A 25,600-nucleotide genomic window follows, 5' to 3' on the forward strand; every position below is an offset into this window, starting at 1 on the left:
CGTTTGAGGAGGAAGTTTCTGTAACAGAGTTTCACATCTTCCCATTCACCATTGTGAACACAAGTTTAGGGATATCATTTACTTCCTTCTCCTGAATTGGTACATTAGTAGGCTTTTTAATTACCTATTTGCGTTTTTATTGAACATACCTCTTTTCTCGACAGTTCAGTTCTCTTTTCTGGTACAATAATTTAATGGATCGACAAAATCTAGGCGACGATGGTTTGGGATTTTGCTACAAAATTCCTTTGTCAACCTTCTCATCTGATGTTGAATACAACTGTAAGGGAACGAAGGAAATAGCAAAACTATCTGAGTCACTAGTTCAATTTATCTTCTGTTTCAACTTTCTGCTTATATACATTATGACAACTGCTTCCATCGCAACCCCACTCACACTCTAATTTCATTATGTCTCCATCTTTGATGCACTGTTTAATATAATCTTCATGTAAAATCACGATGCGCTCAATTGTCTGATTTACTATTGCTTGTAAATTATCTTCGGCTGGCGTGTTAGTTACTATAATATTCTTTTCTCTGGTATAACGCTTTAATTTTGCTTCCCACACCACATTATACGACGGATATATGTCACAATGTTTTGCCTTTGCACCTAGTCTCAAATGTGCATACTGTCTTTTTGTTACTTTGTTATCTATAGTAAGTGCCACGACTTCAATAAGTGATTGAGAGAATTTTGGCGAATGATAAGCCTTTTTGATTTTCGTTGCTCCCTTAGGTGTCGTTTGAGTGATTTCTCCTAATGCAACCGCGGCATCTCTTTTTCCAGCAGCTCTCAATGAACACTGGGTAGCCAACACCAGCTCTTACTCAGAATGCTTTGTAACGAGTGGTTGTACAAGTTTTTTCTTCGACTTTGTTTCCGGATCTTCGAAGAGTTTACTAGGTCTGCCTGATTTGCTTGTCAAAGGCCTATGCTCTTGGCTTCAAGAGATCGTTTTGAAACCAGTAAATACCTTATCAGAGAACTTAATATGTCCTTCCAACCAATCATTATATTTGGATAAAAATTTATCAGTCATTCTATTACACAGCTTCCAACGCTTCTCGAAATCACTTTGAAGGCACTTAAAGTCATTCTCACACTGCGAAGAACTTCCACAGAAAGAATTTACATTCCATAACTGTTCGTATCATAATTATTAAGTGCTTCGTTTGATGGTTTAGAACGCAATACCTCGTACAGGTTCTTCACGTCACGAAGAGCGTATCCGGCTCGCTACACCTAACTTTGAAACGACGATAAATATAAAAATCGGGCAAGAACGGGCAGTAGATCACAACTGTATTTCGAAATACATATATCAAACTACACCATGACGAAAGATCTCAATAGGGACATGAACGTACATTTCTAAATCTCAATTTCAATTTCCAATAGCAGTTCTTCAATACGTGAATACTTCGAATCTCTAGAAATGCTTCTACAGAACAGCAACGTAAACCAATCAATCAAAACTTTAGCCAAACAGCAAGTACACATACAGTACATACCTTTAGTCATAGCTTATTTTGCAATCGTTCGTTGCCTTTTCACATGCGCAATTAAACCTCAAACCTTACGTTCATACTACCCCAATTCAGTGCGCTATAAAACAGATAATGAACTATCAATTTTGAAGTGCTGCTGCCGCCACTATATGCTGTTATCCGTGTTTACTGATACGCAGTAAGAAACCTTATATATTACTTAACACAACTGAGCTGTTCGAATGTAGATTAGACCTAGTTGCCAAAACTACTTTTTTCCAGTCAGATTCTGATTCTGGCCCACTGTGCACTGTACACCGTGTGCTTGGGTTTTCTCAAGGTTCTTACGATTCCTCCCACTTTTTTCATTCCACCATTTCCTTCATTTCTCATAATCACCATCTTTAGCCTAACCGGCATAATAGTGGGAGGAAAACTTAAACATTTCATTTCTTATGCTGAGTTTCTCACCAGGCGCTAGATGGACATTTCAGTCGCAATAAATCGAATATATATTATATCCAATGTCAGAGAGATTTTTTTTATTTCTCTCAATTACTATAACACTATCTTTTACCATTAAAAAATAATTATTAGAAAAATCCAGGTCATTGATTAAAACAGATTCCCCTTTAAAATATTGAAGGACTATGGCGAAGAACAATGTAGCTGTGGACCTTTAAAAAAGTGGTAATAATTTTGTTTAAATTATTTTCCACAACTAGATATTCATTGGATAGAAAAAAATCTGTGGCTGCGAAAGTTAGTGAACACGTCAAAATTGTACTTGGAATCCAGTGTCTACATTCGATTAATCAACTCCAAATTCTGTGTCTATGATCAAACTTACACGCATTCAAATATATGTTTTGAATTCTAATATTATGTGCATAAGTTGTCGCCAAACAAATATTTCATACATTCAGGTGCTCACTTCCACATTCTCTAGATGCTCATATCACATAGCAACCAAGTGATATTCTTCTAAATTTGCCCTTATTCTTTTGAATTCTGGTGCTCTTTTTTTCTATGTTTAAAATTTATGTTTTGATAGCCAATGTAAGACTAGGACTATCGTTACCACATGAGATCATGAAAGTTCGCACTCTGACTGAATCAAGAAAATGGGCTAGCGTTGGTTATTATTATCGTAGAACCAATTACTTGAAGCAGAAAAACTTTTGCAGAAATCTAGTGAACAAGTATAGTTTGCAAGGGAAAAATACGTTGTTGAAAATTTCAAGAAATCTGATCACACAGACGAGATTAGATTCAACTTTCGTCTTCAATAAGAAAGAAGGAAACATACATTTAAAGTGCGTCTTCAAAACAAATAAGTTAATCCTTATGGTAATAATTTCCTACTTCCTACATTGAGAAAGTTTGCATTAATAATTTTTAACTCTTTTACAGTGTCTATCAGTGCCTGCAAAGAAATAATTAGCCCGACTATACAACTGCAGTTTGCCTTAGCTTCAGTTACCAGATTTTCTTGAATGTCATCCAGAAGATTATAACAAAATACTGCTGACAATTCTAGGATTTAATATGGATTTATATGGTGATTGTTCTTGCTTTCGTCCGTGTCATAAGAAAGTGTATCAAGTAATCAAATCCAATGTTAACCCAGCCGAAAGTAGGAAATCTGCGAGCACTATAATCGTTGTTCCTGTAACTTCTAATCTTGTAGAACATATTGAAGAATACTGTAACTACGACGTATCTCAATAGCTTGCGGATGTTGGTGGATTTTTATTTTTATTTTTTTATTTATTTATTTATTTATTTTTTGTTAGGCGCATCTGTATTGAGGCCATCTCATTTCATGGAATAATTTTTCACAAGAATAAAGTCATGATTTCAATGATACATTTAGAATACTCAACAAGATTATACTCGCAAAATAAATAATACCCTTACAATCAACACTGTTGTATAAAACTAAAATTTTTTGCAGTGGTTTTAAATATTTAAGTGCAATATTTTTTCTGCATAATTGACAACAACGTCCTACACAAGAATGAGGAATATACAGTTTCATCGATCATCTTTTTAGTTCGTTAGTGTAAAATTATTCCTCAATCCAATATACGAATTTATCAACTTTCGTCATATTATTGAAATAATGTGGATACTAATTATAACAATAGAAATGCTGCTGGTCTTTGTAATACTTATTAACGTTTATCTTTTAGATTGGTGTTTTAAACACTTCAACAAATTTTTGAACGTACAAATGATGGCTGAAAACAACAGTGGTATAAGTGACTCTGTGGAACAAAATTGGGTTTCACGTTTGATCAGTCGATGGCACCCTGATGCATTTCAGGAACAGAGGTGATATCTGCATTCTGCTGCCCTCTGGAGAGGATTCAATTAACTAACATTCTCAGGAAACGTGCTTGCTATCAGAGCAAAAGTGGTGTACTTTACACATTGATTGTGGTGAAAGCTTGAGTATTGTAATGACTGATGTAAATCGAGTATTAACAGAGGAGGAAATTGATGTAGCCTTAGACGAGAGCCTAGAAGGTACTGATAATGATCCAGAGCAGGAGCATCATTTAGGAGAGGGCAATTGCCCCTCCTCCCAAAAGTTTGAGGAATACATATACTTTAATCGATTGTCTTCTAATATATTATTACAAAACGTAAAAGTCTTATGTCGTTGGTGCTCTTGCCCCCCACAAAAGAAGTCTGAAATGACGCCCTTGATCCAGAGTATGATCATAACGCCGAAGGTGAGATGCACAATGAGCCAATAACACATGTTGTCCATGTAGAGCATTGTCTTGTTAGCCATTGGCATGTCGGCTCATATTAGGTATTTGTCGAAGGTAGTTTGCACACGCAACGGTAATTTATTATTGCTTAATCTAGACTATTATATAAAACAGGAAGGGCACCATCAAAGTTCAAGAAACGATCATGGAAATATAAATACTCGTGTTCATTGAACAATAATGTGCGGAAATGTTTGCGGAACAGTGGTGCAAGTGACATAAAAAATAAATTACATTGCATGTATGTTTGAACACTACGCAAGAAAACACATTCTGTTTCAAGAATATAGACTAATAGCAAACCACTCGAGCTATTCAATTCTATTTGTTTAAACAGAATACGTGATTCTCCTGAACAATTCTGAAGGAGTCTCAAATTATACAACTGTTTATATCTCAAAAGTATAACCATGTCACTTACATCACTGTTCTTTTCAGCTCCTCAAATATTATGTAAATAGTGCTTAAATTTTATTCTCAATTAAAAATAATAACAACGCTGTGGAATAATTTCAGTCAGACTTAGGCTACGATATTTTAAGAATACAAATGTTTGCGTTGTATGCAACCTTACGATTTGAAAACCTGAACGTCACTTTGTTCAAACTGTAACACGAGTCTATCAAAAGAATATTGCAATATTCTTGTTTTGAAACCTGAAACACATATGTATAATTATAAGGTCAAAGTTTTCAGTACTGTATCCATTATTCAAGTTTGTAGAATTTTCCACAATTCTATTCGCGAAGAATTCCAAATACAACTAAAAATCACTCACCAAATTCACTGTTTGTGTTGTAACAGTTTCTGTCATGTGGAAAATCTCTTTATGTGACAAGGGTGGATCCAGGGGGCAATAGTCTCCTAGAAGAGGAAACTTTCTTATTTTATATATAAATAAAACCCATCCCATAGTTTGGAGGTCTTAAAAGTAGCTCTAAGTAGCAGTATTACAATCCATCGCCCCCAGAAGTCCGTTCTGGATCCGCCCCTGTTATGTGGATAAGATAATTCACCCATTCCGTACTCTCATATTGCCAAAAACGTTCTTCCCTTCCCCACTGCCATCTTGAGTTTCAGTTATGGGTAATAACTTATGAAAAGTAATGCTGGAAATAATTCAAAATAAGATACAGAAACGAGTGCTGAAAAAATTAAAAGGCACATCCTTTCTAGTTTGAGAAGTATTCTAATAGGATAGAGTTCTCTATGTTATTTTCTCAAATACCATCTTTATTGTATTTATATAATGAGAGTGTATGTAGAAACTACTTTTATACTTCCATGTATTTAGTACATTTCATTTGAATTTAGATTCTTCAAAAATATAATAATTCTAATCTAATAGCATTTCACTTTCTATAATGTTTATAGACTATTATCGTTTGATTACTGGATATAAAATTACATGGTAACATTATTGTTTCTCTGTATTTTGATGAGACAGAAGAATCCCTGTAGTCATAAACGTGGGTAAAAAATTTTCACTCCTTTTAAATGCTTTCTAAGTTAACTTTCAAAGTAGTCACTCACAATATTAGTGTATTTTACTAAATTGTTTTGCCATGTCACAAGGTCGTGGTGTTAATCCACTTTAAATAATATCGGTGTAGGCGCAACTAACGGGAGCTTAACACCAAGGGCGCCGATCTTGTCCCCCCCCAAAGCTCATGTGGGACCTCTGTATGTTTATGAATATGTATTTTTTCTTCTTATATATATTTTTTATGAATATGTACCCCCCCTAGAAAGTTACAGAGAAATCGGCGCCCTTGCTAAAAGCTTTTACTAACTATCATTAAGATCTTTATTTTTGGTTTTTAGAACGTTATTAATATCGATTTTTCAATACCATTACCTTTAATAATACCACAAGTAAACATAAGTACAAAAACAAAAGATAAAGGAAACTTAACTCACAGCTTTTCTAAGATATAAAAAAAAAGCCGCTTAGGTCATTCAACAAAAACAAACCCATATATGCGTTGGCTAAAAGGTTCCAAGTTATATTAAAATGTGAAGCAGAGTTTCAAAAGAAATGAGAAAGGTTTCTATACCATTAAATACTTTATTTGAAGAGAATATCCATTAGACTTAAATGCAATATCCATTAAAAGATACAATCAATGTACAAAATGTTTACTATGGTAATAACCATTAGCTACTTGTGGAATATCCATTTCACGAATTGGCAGCGTACAGAGTTGGATTGTACATTTTCGATGAAAAGGTTTGTAAGTTGTACATTGCGTTTCTGGTTAATAATTATGATAATAATACATTATCTGAATAATTATAAAATAAATTAAATATCCAATTATTACTCTACGGAGAGCAGCATTAGAGTGTCGTTTATCAGCAGTAATTCTGACTAAAGGTTGTGTTGATAATAATTTTGGTGGATAATCAGACATGATTTTATTTAACAAACAAAAGCGTATAGTACAGGTTTTTACTTATTACAATACATTGTACTTTATTAAAGAAGTAACTATATAGTACTAATTCACACTATATAGGTATATAAAAAAAGAACATGAGAAAGTGAGAAAACACTCATAATATACTTGGCTGAATTGCAATACTGTGTTGCGTATGCTGGAAAATAATCAGATTTTTTTGGAACAGATTTGATTGTATTTTTGTCGCTAAATCTTGCTTTCATTTCAATAGAACTTACGTTGAACAACTCTCTTGTGTTTTCCGCAGCTCTGTAGCACAGTTTCTATCTTTCTAATGCAATAAACGCCTGTCTGTTACTTGGTCCACTGTCATCTTCAGCGTTTATTTCAGTCTCTTAGTCATCATTCCACTCTTGCAACAAAGACACAATTTCATCGTCATTCAAAATTTGAAATTCTAGGTCACTGCAACTTTCCAACCAAGCTTGGACATCTTCTCTATTGCTCTCTGAATAAAACATAAATTTAAGGAAATTCCAGATCCAATCGAATTGCTAGATAAGTGTTCTCTTTAGACATCTGCTCATGAATGAAAAGAACAAGATTTAAAATTTTTCAATTCCCGATATTAGTCTTAAAATTTTAAGAATTTTTTAAAAAGAAACTGAAGATCGGAGGTTCGAATCCGAGCAAAGGAAAAATGCTTTTCTTCCCTAAGTAAAATTAAGAAGTATGTAAAATAAATATAAGGACTGATAGCAACACGTGAAACAAGTAAGAATGAAAATACAACATTCAAATAGTGACAGAGTAACATCAAACACACCAAGAAACCCTCGCTTTATGCAAAAATATCACTTGTTTGAAACAATACCTGTCGGCATTCGTCAGTAGTTTAAACATGGATAATTTTACGTTATGCAAATGTTCGTTTCTTCACTGGTGTGCTTGTAAAAGCCTACATTAAAGTGAAACATATTTTCATATAAGTCAACAAAACTTCAAACTAATAAACAATGCCTTTCTGTATAAATAAGTGTTGCTTATTTTGCAAATACATTGTAATTATTTGGATTTAATCATGATTTATAACCATTTCGTATTATATGATTTAAATCATGAGGGTTATGCTACAAGATATGGTGGCAGGAAAAATACGGAGGTAGCGAAAGAGGTTACACTTGATGGACGATGTTTAAACACAAAGATCATACGGGAAGAGGAAGAGATTAGGGTGCATGACAGTTTCTCTGTTCGACAAGAAATCTACCAATAATGGGAGAACGTTTATACTGATCATTTTAATGATGTGATTTAAACATCTCGAACGATTACCACCACAGAAACAAAAAGTAATGAGATAATTTTATTCTACATAAAACTAACATATTGGATAATAATTATAACCTATCATATGTGACATCTATGTATACGTGACTGTGTAAAATTCTCGATATATCAAAGGCTTTTCCCCTTTAGATTCGTCAATTCGAACTCAGCATATCTTTCCCATATGAGTAATGCGGCGATAGTAACACAATTAATGAAGTGTCCTATGGAAAAAAAATTAGAAGTAACCTATTATAAATAACCATGACGAAAGAGATTTGTTAAAAACAAATTAAAAATAATTGGTAACTGTAGCGATATATAAGAAACGATAAAACAGGAAGCAAGGCTTAACATTTTATTTTCCCATCTAGTGAAAATGATGTCTTGTCTCGAAAATATATCATTACTTCATGTCGTCTCGAATTTCAACTAGAGATGAAAATAATGAGAATTAAAATATTCCACTGGTATATTCTAATGTGTATTAACTTCACATTTCGTTTACAAGGATATTCAAGAGTCAAGGTTAGTAAGTCGTTTAGCTTGGTGTTTAACGTTTATCTCAGCATCAGCGTTATGTGAGGCTGGGCGTACAGCTTTAGGAGAGCCTCGAACGACATGAACTATTAGCAGGAATCAAACGCGGATAACATGCTAGGCGTATAGCCATGAAGCAGCTAAGTGTCGACCTCGAGTATAAAATACACCAAGTGTATTAAATGAAACCATTAGCGCAAAGCCGGTAACAACACCTACGACATAGCAAGAATAGTTTTGTCGAGCTTATTTGTGTAAAATAATCTGACACCAGGCTCGTATCCATTGGGGGTCTAGGGGGGCCTCCCCCCTAAATTTTTGATGGTCCCCTAAAATTTTCACGGTAGTCTAGCAAATGAACTACAATATGGTTATATCGCCCCCTCCCAAAAAAACAATTCGGCTCGCTGCGGGCTTCCCTGACATTAGCGCTTTTGTAGCAACTTGTAACCAGTGTGTCCGAGTCTTAAGTATACCAGACCCATCTCTTCTTTTAGAAAACGATTCAGAAATGAAAGAATAATATTATAATATATTTGTGTAATTTTCTTGAGAATTCAAAATACTACTTACGAGGACACGGTCTTAAGTGTAAACAACCGATTTGGCTGCGGTTGGAATATGTGTTGCGGGCGACCAAAGTAGGAGACACGTACTTTGGCGTTTGGGCCCATACGCAGAAATTTCCGAAATACGGGGCCTCAAAGTGGCCATACATGCTATAGATAGGAAGAAAATGACGTTACTTTTACACAACCGACTTGGCTGGGGTCCGGATATGTGTTACGGGAGACCAAAGTAGGAGACACGTATTTTGGCGTTTGGGCCCATACACAGAAATTTCAGAAACACCGGACCCCAAAGTGTTCCTACATGCTATAACTAGGAAGCGAATGACGTTACTGTACACAACCGATTTGGCTGGGGTTCGGATATGTGTTGCGGGAGACCAAAGTAGGAGACACGTAATTTGGCGTTTGGGCCCATACGCAGAAATTTCCGAAATATGGGGCCGCAAAGTGGCCCTACACGCCATAACTAGGAAGCGAATGACGTTACTGGTGCAGAATGTTGGCCTGGGTTGGAATATGTTATAATATATTCAAAGGTATGAGACTTGTGTTTGTTGTTAGGTCCCACAAAAAGGAATGTCGAATGTACAGGGTCCGATATTGGTAGATTTTCAATAAGGACATGAAGTTGGCGTATGTGGTACCCATGCAGTTCTGAACAGACGTTCAGCTGGAACGAGCCGTCGAGGTGGATCGACTGACCACGAGGGTGTCAACGGAGCGAAAGAATGTTTGCGTTTTTTGCTTGTATTTCTATGGCTAGGATGTGTGGATACCGGGCGGCACACTTTTGTGCAAGAGAGTGAACATTAATATTTAATCGATACGGCGTGTGCTGTCAGGGAACCGGGCACAGTGGCGGAAGTAAAGTTTGTCGCCCTGTCAGGTTTTGTCGGAAGATAAACTACATGTCTTCGACTTGGGCTTATAATAGCCATATCCGGATCCCAGCCAAACCGGCTGTGTACAAGTAACGTCATTCGCTTCCTAGTTATAGCATGTAGGGCCACTTTGGGGCCCCGTATTTCGGAAATTTCTGCGTATGGGCTCAAACGCCAAAATACGTGTCTCCTACTTTGGTCTCCCGTAACACATATCCCGACCCCAGCCTAATCGGATGTTTACACTTAAGACCGTTTCCTCGTTAGTAAACTTGGCAGAGTTTCTAAGGTGGTCTTTGTCTTTGCTTCTTTGCCCTCTAAGCCAATAAAATTATAATCGAATTGAACACTGATTCTTTCAGAATGGAAGACATACCGGCAAAACAAACTATTCCACTAAGAGGTATTTTCCAAGTAATAAATAATTACGTAGATATGTATTTATATTGTAATTTTTTTACCTTTGCTATATTCTCAAAAATGTTTTTAAAAAATGTGTTGTTACTGATCAACAACAAAAATTCCACACTAACACACACACACACACACACACAAAGATAAGACCTCAAAGTTGGACAGCTCAAAGAGACAAAAAATATTGCCTTGTCAAATGTCTCTTCATCGCCCGTCTTCCCCGATTCTTGGTTGGTTCCTCCATAAAATGTGAGATTTGTTATGTTTCTCTGACCTGTCTCAAGTTTTGCTTCAAACATTATTTTTGTAAACTAACTTCCTAATTTTACTATAGGCTTATATAGGAAAACTATCAAGGAAGTTTGCTCTTCTCATGCTTTGATTGAAAATTTTCCAATCCACAACATAAATAAACAAATCAATATTTCCATAAGAGATTGTATTTTACTGGAGCTAATATTTAGGATAATTTTATGGCATAAAAATGGGTAAAATTTGATACAATGTTTCATGTTTTGGTTTAAATCCAAGATACCTCTGCTCTACGAAGTGTAGTTTCAAGTTTCAGCGTTCAAGAGTACAAATTCCATCTAAATGTCTTTCTAACAGTATAAGCATAAAAAAAGTAATCCTGGACTCGAACATGAGTCTGTAAATGTTTAGAATATTTATTTCAATCAAAGTGTAATAATAAAAATACAGATGATATTCTACTAGTTTGGAGAAAGTATGAAAACGCCCTACCTCCGCAGAATACTCTTTTAATCACATTGATATAATTTAAAAACTCGCCTAAAAAATTGGTACTAACCAGAACCGAACTTAGATTTTTTCTGTGGGGCAAGAATTAATATTTGGGCCCCCTAGATAAACTTGTTTTGGGCCCTCCTGCCAAACTCGAAAATAGACTCCTCCTTTCCATCTTTCTCTTAGTCTTTGTGGGCCCTCCCGAATGCCCCTGGGCTCGTTCCATACATGACAAATTAATTAAGGGGACAATATTGACAAATCTCAAAGTCATCCGAATAAATATTATTTCTACGGCCCTTAATAGTAGACATTTTTACTGAAATGGGCCCACGATTCATTTTCGTTATATTTACGTTTTGTCTGCTGTTCTGTTTATGTAATGTAGTGTACCTGTTTGATGCTTTGTTTATAATTTTATGTTCGTATCATATATGGAGTAAGTAAATTTTGTTTTAAAGTGGGGCCCCCTCAAACGGCGGGGAGCTTCCCTGGAGAGGCAGCTGCCCCCACACAAGCTACGGCCCTGGTACTAACTACCTTCGAAATATCATTTCAAACGGGTCAGATGTTTTCCCAACTCTAAAAACTATTAATTCGCCACAAATATGTCCTTTTTCCCCTTTTTTCATATTCCCCATTCGACGCTCTGCAGATGGGACTTAAACAGTATTGGAAGCATCAATATTTATTTCAGCATGGATTATACACTAATATTGGCAATTTTCAATTCTTTTCCATGTCACAATTTCACCACCCATGGCATTAAAAGGGCTGAACTTAATTGGTATCTTGAGTAAAAATCTTAATCTAAGTGACCTCGAAAACTTCGAATATCCGTCGTTTTCGATATTTCTAAATGTCAACTTTTCAACCCAATCCCCGGGTACTAATGAGGGTTTAAATCGGACTGAAACGGTATCGGAAGCGTCACTGTATACCTCAGAGACCCCGAAAACTATGGGTTCAACATTAATATTGGTCGTTTTCAATCGTTTTCATATGTCTTTCCCCTCCCACATCCCGTCATCAAAACTGTCACAACTCAGCTCATGGGCTCCAAAAACTATGGACTTGGCACTAGTATGTCTCCCCTTTCCCCCCTCTTAAGTGTGCTAGGAGGCTCAGTATTCTTTTCCAGACTGCAAGTAATACGGGTATCAAGTTTGATTAAAAAGTTGTTCCAGAAATTCCAGGAGCACACACACACACACACACACTATCACACAGACACACACACATATATATATCTTGGTGTGTTAGGGGGGAGTGACTCATAATCGCTCAGTGATGATCACATGAAAGTAAAAGTTTATAAAATAAACATTATATTAAGAGTACGAATATATACATAAAATGATTTTAATCACACACAATACCAAATTAAACGTGTTATTTGTTATTCTTGTGATTTCAAAGCCTGTTAATGTAAACTTCTATTTGGTGATCACTGCACTTTGGTAAACGACACTAGAAACATCCTTATTTGTGTGCTACCGAGAGTCAGGAGCACATCGGGTTTATTTGAACAGTGTATGTGTACTTTCTGCATTATTATTCTTTTCCGCAATACCTAATAAATATTTTTTTTATTTAACAATAACCAAATACAGCTCAGAGGCCATTTTATACTGGGTATCTAACAACAACACTAATAACAATGGAAAGGATTTGGAAAGGTATCGGACAGGGCCTGTTTAGTAGGTATCACCCCGGCATTTGCTTAGTAGGACTGAGGAATCCCTGGGAAACCCCAGTCACGACGGCCGGCAGCGGGAATCGAACCTACGACCTTCCGAATGCAAAGCCAACACTCCACCGATAGACCTACTTCGCTCGGTAATAATTTCTAATAATAATTTCATTTCGATATTGGGTTCAGATGCCCGGTACCAACTTTTTGACGACTATACATATGTTTTCGAGGAAGATAAATTCTTCGAATTTTTAGCAATCTTGTTGATTTCTTTTATTCTTCAGAATACTATTAGAAACACACTGTTTCCTTGACATCTGTTTTGTTGAGAACCCATACAACTCCGTATTGTCCAACGTTGACTATTTTTGAAACAGGAGAATGGGCCATTTTGTCGATCGTATGGATTCCAAATTTTGTGAAGTTATAAAACGGTGAAATTGTTTCTGGATTTACAGCAGTGTAGTCATGACTGGTACATAGCAAAGTGACTGCTATTACGCCTCATGATGCGAAAGATAGTACTTTCATCTTATCTAGAAACTCTAACTTTGGTAAAAGATTTTTAAATCTGCTAGAAAGGAAGGGGTATCTATTTATTATGTTATTTTTTCACAAGATAGAAACATAATGTTGCTCTCGCTTTCAGTGTGAGCGGTCCCGGGTTCGATTCCCGCTGGTGACACTCGATCGAAAAAATGTAAAAAGCTTTTTCAGGCCAGCCTTCCTGAACGAGGTTTTCCTAAGTTTTTCTCATTCACACCAGGCAAATAAGTTATAGGTCCCAGGCCGCCTCCTTTCTTCCCCAATCCTTTCTTCCTTCCCTTTCTCTCGATTGACGTCATCCTTCATACGTGACTCGCTAACATTGCCATAGATGTCGAATGCCATGAAATTTAAATCCTAAATCCTAAACAAACATTATGTTTCAAACAATTGTTATTGTGTCTGTAAGGTTGTACAATTAACCAAACATGTTCGTGTTAGCCATTGTCCATATGATCCGTTAATTCAGCTTCTGAATCAGATGTTTCTCTCACCGACCCTGATTTAGACTACACTTCCATATTATATTGATTGCTAGAAACCAAATCACTATTCAATTCAGGATCTTTTCTTAGTCTAGAAGAAACCCAGATTTATCGAAGTTAAGATCAGTATATTCACAATAGCCATTATACAAAGAAGTATTCAATGGTGATATTACAAAAATATACGAACGAAAATGAGAATAGGGGCGATCAGTCACCCAAACAATCCTATAGTTCAATACAAATCGTGATCTGAAAATAGAATATATATATAGGCGCGGATCCAAGGGGGGCTAAAGGGGCTACAGTCCGCTTCACACACAGGTATACACTGGATAAAATGGGCTTCAATCCTGCTTTACACTGGATAAAGCGTCAAAATGTGGTTTAGCCCCTCCCTTCATCATATCCTAGATCCGCCTCTGTATATATGTCGTCGTTCAATACATGTTTTCCTAAGCTGTAAGAAAAAATATTTCTAAGATACATTTCTAAACTATGCATATATATGTAGCTGGGTCTTTCCTCGCTTGTCCACATAATCCCAATTGAGATTCAGGCATTTGTCTCACCGTTGCAGAAACTGCAGCAACCCTTTGGAAAAAAAATCAGGGTTCTGCAATTTAGCCCTCTCCTCTCATTCTGTTTCACTTATTCGTAACCAGTTGACAGGAGATCAGGTCGCTTATGTCAAACCTAAACTCTTCATTAGAGACACACATTCGACACAGGCGACCTGCTCTCTTCTTGACGATAACGCCCATCCTACTCAGCACGTAAACAAGACACATAATTGAAGAATTAGGGTAGAAATAGCTGCCCAATCTCTATACAACATCAATTTAGCACCAACCTACTTCCATCTTTTTCCAGTGTTAAAGTCTACATTGCAAGGTGAACGTCTCGAAACAGATGAAGAAGTGAAACGAAATGTGAGGAGAGGGTTACACAGCCAGAGCCCTAATTTTTTGCAAAGGGTTTGGACAAATTGTTGCAACTGTGAGGCAAATGCCTGAATGTCAATTAGAATTATGTGGAGAGGTGAGGAAGGAGCCACCTATACACAAATATATAGCTCATAAATGTATCTTACATAAATATTTTACAGCTTAGGGAAATTTATATATTGAACGACTCACGTACGTCACAATATCGCACAAATTCATTGCTATATTCCCTGCATGAAACTTACTATGATATCCATCAGAACTTAAAAGAGACATTAAGGGCTTTTAAATAACTACGACAAATAAGTTATTCAAAAAAGATATCCATTAGACAAACATACAATATCCATTAACAAATGCATAATGTTAAAAGTCACTACCATAATGGTCTCTGTGTGATTGAATAATATGTAGATCATTTAGTTTAACGAATTCATGGTGCAGAGATCGAAGTAATACATTTTCCATAAAGTGCTTTGTAAAATGTAAATTTTAGTTGAAATGTAATTTCCATTTCAAAAATATATTTTAATAACAACTTTATTAGTTGGTAAGTAACTATTTCAGAATACATACTGGTCTAATTTCGAAATTATAATGTTTGATAATTATTATTGCTCTACCAAAAATACTGCAGTATTACTTTCATATCAGTTGTTTAAATATCTAATGGTTGGAATCCTCTGGAACTAAAATAATAAATAAAATATTTCAATCAAACTAGAAATTCAGTGAATTTGTTTCAGTCACATAAATATTAGAGAATAATAGTCAGCATCTTCAAGTTAGTAAAAGTGCAATAAGTTTGTATTTATACGATTCCCCACTACTTTAATAACGTAAAAGTAATGAAACTATATTCATTCAATTCTTAAGTAAATGTGCACAAAAGAACAAAAGTTCATGGAACAAATATCTAATCCACGCTGATACTTCGCTGGGGAATGTGGAAACATGCTGCCCCGACTGTCGTCCAAAATCCGGTTGTCGTTACAGTTGAAAGATCCTGGGTACTAATGACTCCTAATATGATATCAACATGTGTTCGATAAATTTCATATTCGGAGATCTTGAGGGCCAAATTGTGCATTTCAAGAGTTAAAGGGCGGAGTTTGGTCACCAAAGAACTGGACGTAACGATACCTGGTGAATGTACCGTTCAACTAGGTTAGAGAAACCAAAGCGAGGCCTATAAACAAGACATAAGCAATTACGACTTTACCATCAACTTAGACAATGGTTTCATTTGGTATTTGCCACACGAGGACCCAACTATTCCCGAGTAGAAACTGCAAATGTGAATCATCTCACCACACACATTGAAAGGACCAAATCCCCTGCTTATCAGACCACATGAGTCACAGCAGCAGCAGCGGTTAGTATAGGTCCTTGTGTCGACGTGCCTTCAAAATTCCATTGAGACCATATTTCACTATACTGATCTAATTTCTGAGATATGTTGCTTCCACGTCCTACATTGATACATGTAGTCAGTTCATGCACTGTTGATTGATGGTTTGCCCGGACGAATCTGCTCATACGTTGCTAGTCGCGGTCATTCACAACATATGGGAGACCAATTCGTTGTTTTTAATGGGTCGTAATGACTTCGATGTGGTATTCCCACTTCACATTTGACACTGTGCAGCTAGAAACATTCAATATCCGAACGACTTCCGACATCGACTGGCTCATTCGCCTAACACCAAATCTCATCCGCGTTCAAATTCGGATATTTTTTACTGAAGTTATCATCGCCAATAAGTAAGAGGTTTCGGTGCACTCACGAAATTCGAAGTATCAACACTGAGACCAATTCACGTTGTTCGACCTGTTTTCTACGATGTTATCGATGATATAAAGTAGATCTCTATCTTTCTCTCATGACTTTTGACACTAAGGAGTTTGTATATCAAGTTTATAATTAGTACTTTATTTTGTTACTCTGTATCTTTGTGTTCATCAATTCCTCTCATTTCAGACTAATAATTCCTAATTTCCAAAAATATTTTTGAAATTCCAGGTTAATAAACCTGGTAGTATATTATTACTCTACTGCATCATTAGCCGTTCTTGATAAATTAATTAAAAATGAAAAAACTTACTGTCTACAACAGCACTCAGGCAATAGTATTAGTCATAATCACCTAATTCATTAATGTAAGCAATACACAAATTTATTAGTTTATAAAGAAAGAAAAGACGCAACATTATTACTAACAACTTTTTTTGTAACTTCTGCAGGGTGAATTTATTCTTGATCATGAACATCGCATTTTCTCTTCACGTCATGCTTGTCGTCGTCGTCTCTGAGGAAGCACTGACGAACACGATATGAACAGACAATAGCCACATTGAATCATCAAACGTTGCTGGTGAACTTGTAACAATTGTACAAAACTATTTCCATAATACCAGAACATTAGTCCTGTCAGCAGAAGAGAACTTTAAAATTAGTGACTGCTTCATAAGGAAATATGAGAAACCAGCAATAAGTATTAAAATGAACATAACTGAAAGGTCTGAAACATATGTATTCGATCACCTAGAAGGTGAAAGACATTCAACGATATTTCTTCTTCTATTGAGGGATATTTTGTCATTTCCACAACTGATTGAATATACAAAACAGGTTCTGTCATTCTGGAATCCACGATCGCAATTCATTGTTGTTTCAATGACTCATGACTACAGTGAAGAAGTAATAAATCAAATGTTCAAAATATCTTTTCAGAAAGACATATTAAATATTATTCTCATCATCTTTGCCCCAGTCCTAAATTATCGTGTTTTCTACATGTACACGTATTTTCCATTTGCTGAAAATTGCAGTGCGAATGTAACTAACACCCTGATACAGGTGTCATATCTTCATGAACATACAATGAGTGGAAACGTATCCCCAAACAAGGTTAAAAACCTCCATGGATGTCCCTTGGCACTTACTAGTATGAAACTGCCTCCTTATCTAATACTCAACACAAATTCCGATGGAAAATTTGACTTAAGAGGAATTAGTGGGAAACTCATTCAGACCTTGTCTGCGAAATTAAATTTCTCCTTACAACTGAAATACGCAAATAATTTTAAGGAATATTTTCACAAACTTCCTAATGGTACTGAAAGTGGTACTTTCAGAGATGTTTTCGTTGGACTCCTTGAAGGTGACATAAGTTTAGGATCAGCAACAAATTCGAAATTTCGACATTTTGAACCAATATTTGCTAGGAAATTCATTTATGGATCTTTCGTTGTCCCTGCGTCAGGGTTATACCCTACTTGGTTAAATATTTATTTTCCATTTCAACCTGTCTCTTGGGCAGTAATTTTGGTTGCATTTATTATACATACTTTTGCCATGTATATCATAAGAAGAATTGCTTTGCGTACGAAGGAATCTATACTGCTCACCTTCCTACGCAATCTCTGTGTTTTGCTGGGAATCTCTGTTAAAGATTGTGAAAGTATTCCAATAATAAGATCAGTATTCTTAGCTTGGCTTTTCCCAGTTTTTGTTCTTTTCAATTGCTATCAAGCTGCTTTGTTTGGATTTTTGACACATCCTAAGAAATACCCTCCTGTTGAGACTTTGCAAGAAATGGTGAAGTCTGGCATGATGATTGGTGGAATTTACATAAGCCGTAAACTATTTCAGCATTCTTCAAACCCAGTTATCAAAGCAATATATGATAATTATGTAGACGTTGATACTATGATGGAAGGTTATGAAAAAGTAGTACAAACAAAGAACTACGGTTTCTTCTGGGGTAAAGCTACCTCAGAATACATGATGCAAATGAAAGCATTCACTGACTACAGGAAATTCTTTGATGCATATAGTTTCAGAGCCATTTGCTTATCATCCAGGTTTTTATACAATGAGAAGAGGTTCTCCATTTGTTGATGTGTTTGAAGAGATTATCGAAGCGTGTGATTCTGCTGGTCTCAATCAAAAGTGGCACCAGGATGTTATATGTTCGATTACAGCAAATATATTAATCAACTCTAACAATGGATCCCGAGTGTTTTGTATTTCTGATTTATTAGGTGCATTTTGTTTACTCATCTTTGGTCTGTTAGTTAGTATTATAGCATTTATAATTGAACTATTGACGAATAAGTTAAAACGAAAATTGAAATAAAAGATAAATTTTATGAACTATTTTCATACTGAAAATTTTCCTCAATTTCCTAAATTTTCCTCTTTGCTCAGTGGTTAGTTAACACCATTATCTTTGGTAAAGCTCAGAGATCTTTTACTCTTCACCAGTGACAAACAAATTCAAGTTGTTCATATAATCATCCAATTTGTTGAACTATATTCAAACTATTTTATTATGAGCAATCTAAGTTGTATATTGGATTAGAAAACAGTAAATATTCAGCAATTCACATCTTAAAATAAACACCTGGAAACAAGTGGTGAAATGAGAAATGAAATGAAATCTTTAAGTTTTACATCCCACCTTTATGCCGGTTAGGCTAAAGGAGACATTGATCATGAGAGATGTGTCAAATGGTGGAATGAATAAAGTGTGAGGAAACGGGAGTACCCCGAGAAAACCCGCGAGCACGGTGTTTGTCCACCACAAAGTCCACACGGTGCGAGCTGGGATCGAACCAGGGATCCCAAGCACCGGAGAGGAACGCTCTAACACTGAGCCACCATGCCCCGGTGAAATACCATATACTATCTACTCAATGGAAATTGAGCAATAAAGCTAAATCGACAGCGGTATGGTTTGTAACACAGCGTTAGTTGTAACAGTGTGGCACAGTTTATTCAAGTGTAGTATTTTCTAAAATTTTAGAAACTTAGTATCATAAGAAATTAATTGATTGGCGAATTAATAACAAAATAGCACAACAAAATCAGTAAGAAACTAAACCAGGTAGGGAAAAGTCTAAAATAAAGAACAGAAAATACAGAAAAAGATTAACTAAAACAATAAAAATAATAGGAATAGCAAAACGCAAAATCTAAAAGAGTAAAGTATATACCAACATTAACTATATCAATCCTGCAAATAAAGGCGAGAATGCTGTCACCGAAAACATTGTTATTTCCAGAAAACTCACTAATATTATTGGGTATTCCAAAACTTGTCAGACGCCTAAGTATTATGAAAACTATAGAAGAATGGGGCGAATAATGTATGGAACGATGCATTTTCAAACATGAATGTGTAAATGAGAGAGTCCGATACACTAGAGCGAAGGATCACTTCATCTCGTATATTAGGATGTTGTTCAAAATCATTGTTCAAAACAACATATACTGAGTAGTGCTAATTTTCGATGACCTGGTTTCCTGTTTACTACTTGAAATAGTCCCCTAGTGAATTGGGAATTCTTGGCTGCCACCCACCAGACAACGACAGAGCTTTGATGCTGTAGACTACTTTTTACAAACGCGTGTTTACTAAACAATCTTCTATTAGTTTATGATAACGTTTTATAATATAAACTTTTCATGTTGTCTACAGTGACTTTTCCTTTCAAAGATATTGATAACATTGATTAAAACAAGAATTCCCTTCCCCCTCGCAATCAAAAAAGGCGAAAAATGTCAGACTTATGTGCTAATGAATGATATGGACTCGCCATTTCTCGCGATTACTGAAAGGCATGCAAACTGTGAAGAAGGATAGAGATAAATGGATGATGGGGAATAGGGTTAAGTCCATGAATGAAGACAAAGACTAAAAAATTCATTTTTTCCTTCTATTGTTACAGAATTGTTATTTTCAGTTAAATTCAATCATTTTCTTACTCCTGTATGCGGTGATGTAAATTTTCCGATTCATAAAAACATACTCCATTTATTCCTATATCGTTGTTAAGCCGTAAAATTTATTTGTAATAAATATTGTCTCAAAAGAGTTTCATGAAGTGAGCATCTAACGATTCTTCATTTCTACAAAAATATTTCCAAAACGTTAATGTATTATTCCCTCAAACTTCTCCTTTGATCTCAAAAAATTATATTTCGTTAATTTAATACGCGTAAGACGATGTCCTCTCATAGCTTTGAACACAATAAAATCAAAGCGTTTCTTCTTACTTTCTATTACAAAAATAATCTTCATAAGGAACTGGAATTTTTATGTAATTATTTCATTACATAGGCAGGCGTATATGTGAAGAAATAGTGGAATTTTCTGTTTCTGAAATAACTGTTAAATTCAGAAAAGTTTCTTTTCGCTTTCTTGTTACATTTTAAACAATGTGATGGCATATTTGTACTCTACGAACTCGCTTTATGTTCCCTGCACTTACACACACACACAGACAGACAGACAGGCAGATAGAGAGAAACACTATGTAAGTTTTTACTTGCCAACTCGAAATATTACAAAAATTTTCTGATTCCCGAAAGTTAACTGGAAAATTATAATTTGTTGCTGTCTAATTTTCCTCTACATGAATTCAATTTTATAGCTCAATATGCAGTTAAATGTAGTGGAAAGTTTTCCATCTAACATCACTATACATGATATTCAAAATTGTCCTGGTTATGAACAATTTTTCCACTTGTTTCTACATCATAATGAAAATTTTCCGATCCACGAAAATTCCTTTCACTTATTTCTACAGAGAAATAGCTCTCCGATTCATAAATAGCTTCAAAATGATGAAAATTTTCCTACTTATAAAAAGTTTTTTCAATTTTTCCATGCACAACAGAAAATTTCTCGATTCATGAAAAATTGTTTCACTTGTTCTTACATAATACTGGAAATTGTCCAAGCCATGAAAATATTCAGATTCTTTAAACGATCTTCCACTTTTTAATTTTCTATGCTTGAAGTCAATCAATTTTATGGTTAATGAGGAATTGATACACGATCACTGATATTTGGTTAGAACGGAAAATTTTCCGGAAAAATACAGGGAAATTTTTTTTGAAATTGAAAATTTTCCGCGAAAAATGTTCCACCTCACATCACTACCTGTATGCTCAGTGTTTTCCTCTTGTCACATAAATTATGCTGTAAAATAATACACAGTGAATTATAATATCATTACCACAATTGGAAAACAATACATTGTATACACAATGATTTATAATATCACTAATTGAACAACACTTTCCAAATAACAGAGATAAATCTTAAAACGGAGAATTTTTTTCTTGCATCATGTTAACAGCTATACTCTATTCCAGTGATCCATAGATTTATCAACTGTTGTCTTCTGGATGAAATGTTAGGCGTAAGCAAGTTTGCATCTATCCAGGAGTTTGCGATACTAGCAAATGTACTGGACCCGACCTATGGAGTGACGGCAATCAGGGGAGAGAGATACTTTTCTTGTTGACAGTATATGTATCATGCATATTATTATTTTCTGTTCATTTTTGGTACGATAATGTCTATTTTATGTACGATGGACGATAAAAGTGTGGCTTACTGTCGTTTGAAAAAAAACATTTTTTTCAAGATCGGCTTGTTTGTGAGGCGTTTACATCGAACTTTAGCCCCATCCGTTAAAGAATGCAATTGTTTTCGGCTCGTAGAAGATAATATTGCATTTGTCGTCAATTAGCACAATTCGAATAAGGTGTCGTATGTGGCACTGCAATTAATCATGTGCTTCATACGCTGATAATCCCAATTGACCACGAATCGTGAGCGGTTTACGGTTATACCTTCTCACTGTCACTCTCCTGTACCTTGGGGTCCATCCGATAAAATATATTGGCGTCACTCATTTTTGTATCAGAGAAAGCATGTTAATGTAACTATGCAAAAGGATTTCTAATAGTCTTTTCTTTTACCTTTCAAGTTTAGTTTTTTTTCTTCTATTATTTTGAAGTATATTTTAGTTTGTTCTGACATTATTGTCAGAGGCAAGAACATGGTAACCCATAATTTTAAAATTTCTGCGTTTTGCAGTACCTGTTACAGAGCAACGCATACCGCTTTGCTTAATCTAGTCCGTTCAATCCTTCATGTATCGTCTTATGTGAAAAATCAGCAATCCGACTTTTAAAATGAATAGTGTAGCACAAAAACCTCTAATTCCTTAAAATAGTATAATTGTTGGTTACCATGTTCTTCTCTCACACCCTTCATTTCTTGAATTTGTTTTGCCCAGTTTTGTCATTTTCTATTGTTGATTTCATATTTCTCATCTGTGTGCTATTGTCACTCGATACGTATGGAGTTGTTTAGTAATCATATATACCTTTGATGTGAGAACCGGGTTCAATTTCAATTATGGTTTAAGTGGTTCGTGTTCCATGTTAATCTGTGTCTCTACGCCTCATATCACCTCGCTGATAAAAGAGACACAACCCAATGCAACCTATAATTGATACGTATTGATTATTTATCTGCACAAACGAAATTGCAAATGATTGAATGGATTGTCGATTTATTCAGAATTTGGTAAGAATATTCATTCTAACAACCTTTTCCGTAAGATTATACACCCTTTTCCACATGGGATAGGGATACGTGCTTCCTTCTTACGTGTTGTCAAACAGTTCACAGCAATCGGAATATTGTGAAACCTAAAGAAAGGAGTCATAGAGCAACTCTCAATGGAGAAGATAATGGATTTGCAGGATTAAGTGGCTCATAAACCATCAACAAATACTCAAGAAATAGCTTACGATAATGGAAGATCTTCGACTAGAGTTTGCAATAATAACCGTAATAGAGTGTCACTATTTCCTCTCCTCATTTGAATTAACAGGCACAGAAACATTTTTTTCTTTTCGGAACTGCTCTTGAACGAATGAGCTTAGAAAAGTGTGGTACGATTTATCTGCATAATATTTCAATGTAGAAAAATCCACACTCTTTGTGCCAAGTTTAAGATCAGCGTCCTTTATCTTTTAATAATATAACAGAAATAATAAAGGTAACCAAAAAAGTTAAGTCGCTCTTTGTGGAAGACTGTGTTCAATTGGCCTCACACCGTGGGTTGAATGAGAATGGAGATAAGGTGAAAGAAATTTGATGTTGTGGGTATATTCTACATACTACCTGGTTGTGGCAGTTCAGTTACACCATGAACTTGCGTAAGGACAGAGTGAAATTGGGAACTTCCACTGAGCGTCATAAGGACGTGTATGCAATACTAGTTCAAACTGGGTCAAATGGCGCTGCAGGTTGGCGGAAGATATGCCAGGGCTTTGATGAGGGTGTCGTGAATACGCAAACAATGCAGCGGTGGTCTAACAAGGTAAATAACGGTGACAAAACATTCGAAGGCGTACCACATTCTAGAAAACAAACAAATGTACAAAACGAATATCTTCAGGCAGCAACTGAGGCGAGCAGTGGCTACACATGTGAGGAACTGCGACTACAATTCAGTTTGAGTGGTGAAACCATTCAGCAGCACCTCCATCAACTTTGGAAGCACTACAAGGTGGGTCGATGGGTCCCCATGATTGACTTCGGGCCAGAAGGCAACGAGAGCAGACAACTGTGTTTCTTTACTGTCTCGTCTGGGGAAGGTGTCATGTGATAAGAAGGACAGGGTGTTGACATGTGATAAGAAGTGGACGGCGCCATCGTCATTGTTTAGCATCCCATGAACTGGTTTCAAAATAGCTGAAAGCAGCACTGCACTAAAAGAAGATCCTCCTGTGTGTTTGGTGGACTGCTCGCGGCATCGTGTATCGAAAACTGGTAAAAGCTGGATGGTAAATACTATTGCATCCAATTCTACATCTTGGATGGTAAATACTATTGCATCTTACATATTTCCCGAACATTGCACTATTCGATTATCACCTGTTCCATTCCTTAGAAATCACCTTAGAGGACGCCAGTTGAAATCCCTAGTAGAGGTGCAAAGTGCACTTGATACTTTCTTCGCTTCACGGCTCACGAAATTCTACCGCGACGGAACCCATGGGCTTCCAGAACGTTGACAGAAGGTCGTCGATGCTGGTGGGGACTATTTTTGATCTTCCAGGTACGTCTTAGATGACATATCGATGTTCGAAGATGGTGGGTGAAAAAGCAACAGAATTTTCTTGGTTACCTTTATAATATCTGTAACTGAATGTTAAGGGAGAAGGAAACTTATCGAAAAACAACCATTCCAATGCTGAGATAATGCACAAAACAAAAGGAGTTCTTTCATATCAACTTTTCATCAACATTGAACCATAAAACCTATGATATTCTCATTGGGAGAAACAAAGCTTAATACTCGTATAATAAATAGAAATATATCACGAGTCTTAAAGCATTTGAAAAAAGAATGGTATTCTTTATCGCAGACTAATGTTGAATTAAATATGTTACTTCCTACTTGAGGAAGTTGCTGTGTACTGTTATTAGAATTTTAACAGAGGTGAAGTTTCCCTTCGCACGGGAAAAAAGTACGTTTCATTTGGAACATTTTGTCACTGTTAGTCTCACGAATCTGAAAATTATGAATTCGACAATGATATTAGTCATTTTCGATCGCATGTATATATCTTCCCCTACCCTTCATCAAGTTGCGAGGCTGAATCTGTATTTAAACGTAACTGAAGTGCCACTGTTCATCTCACCGACCCCGAAAACTATGGATTCGGCACTATGGATTCGGCTGAAAATTTTATCGAGATCGGTGAGATGGTTCAAGGGATACGAAGTCATAAACATAGTGATTTTCATTTTCATGCATGTAGATCTCGAACATTTTTTCATTATATATATTTATTTGCCCAGATGTTTTCCAGTCTGAAGATAAAAATATCAACCTACGAATTTGTTTGTGTGTCTGTGTGCGGCCTAGAGACCAAACGAGTGA

General features: G+C 35.8%; 1 protein-coding gene across 1 annotated transcript; it reads left to right on the forward strand.

Annotated features, from left to right (window-relative positions):
• Positions 1 to 17,720: 17,720 nt before the first annotated feature.
• Positions 17,721 to 18,740, forward strand: LOC145667896 (uncharacterized). Its single transcript, XM_081735326.1, has one exon. It carries the CDS (start codon positions 17,721 to 17,723, stop codon positions 18,738 to 18,740), a length of 1,020 nt encoding a protein of 339 aa, XP_081591452.1.
• The last annotated feature ends 6,860 nt before the right edge of the window (positions 18,741 to 25,600 follow it).

The sequence above is a fragment of the Thermobia domestica genome, chromosome 13 (genome assembly GCF_964235325.1).
Source record: "Thermobia domestica chromosome 13, izTheDome1.hap1.1, whole genome shotgun sequence".
NCBI classification, from domain to species: domain Eukaryota; kingdom Metazoa; phylum Arthropoda; class Insecta; order Zygentoma; family Lepismatidae; genus Thermobia; species Thermobia domestica.

Bases quoted from the DNA above. Each gene is read 5' to 3' on its own strand.
- LOC145667896 (XM_081735326.1), top strand. From the start codon at position 17,721: ATGAGTGGAAACGTATCCCCAAACAAGGTTAAAAACCTCCATGGATGT.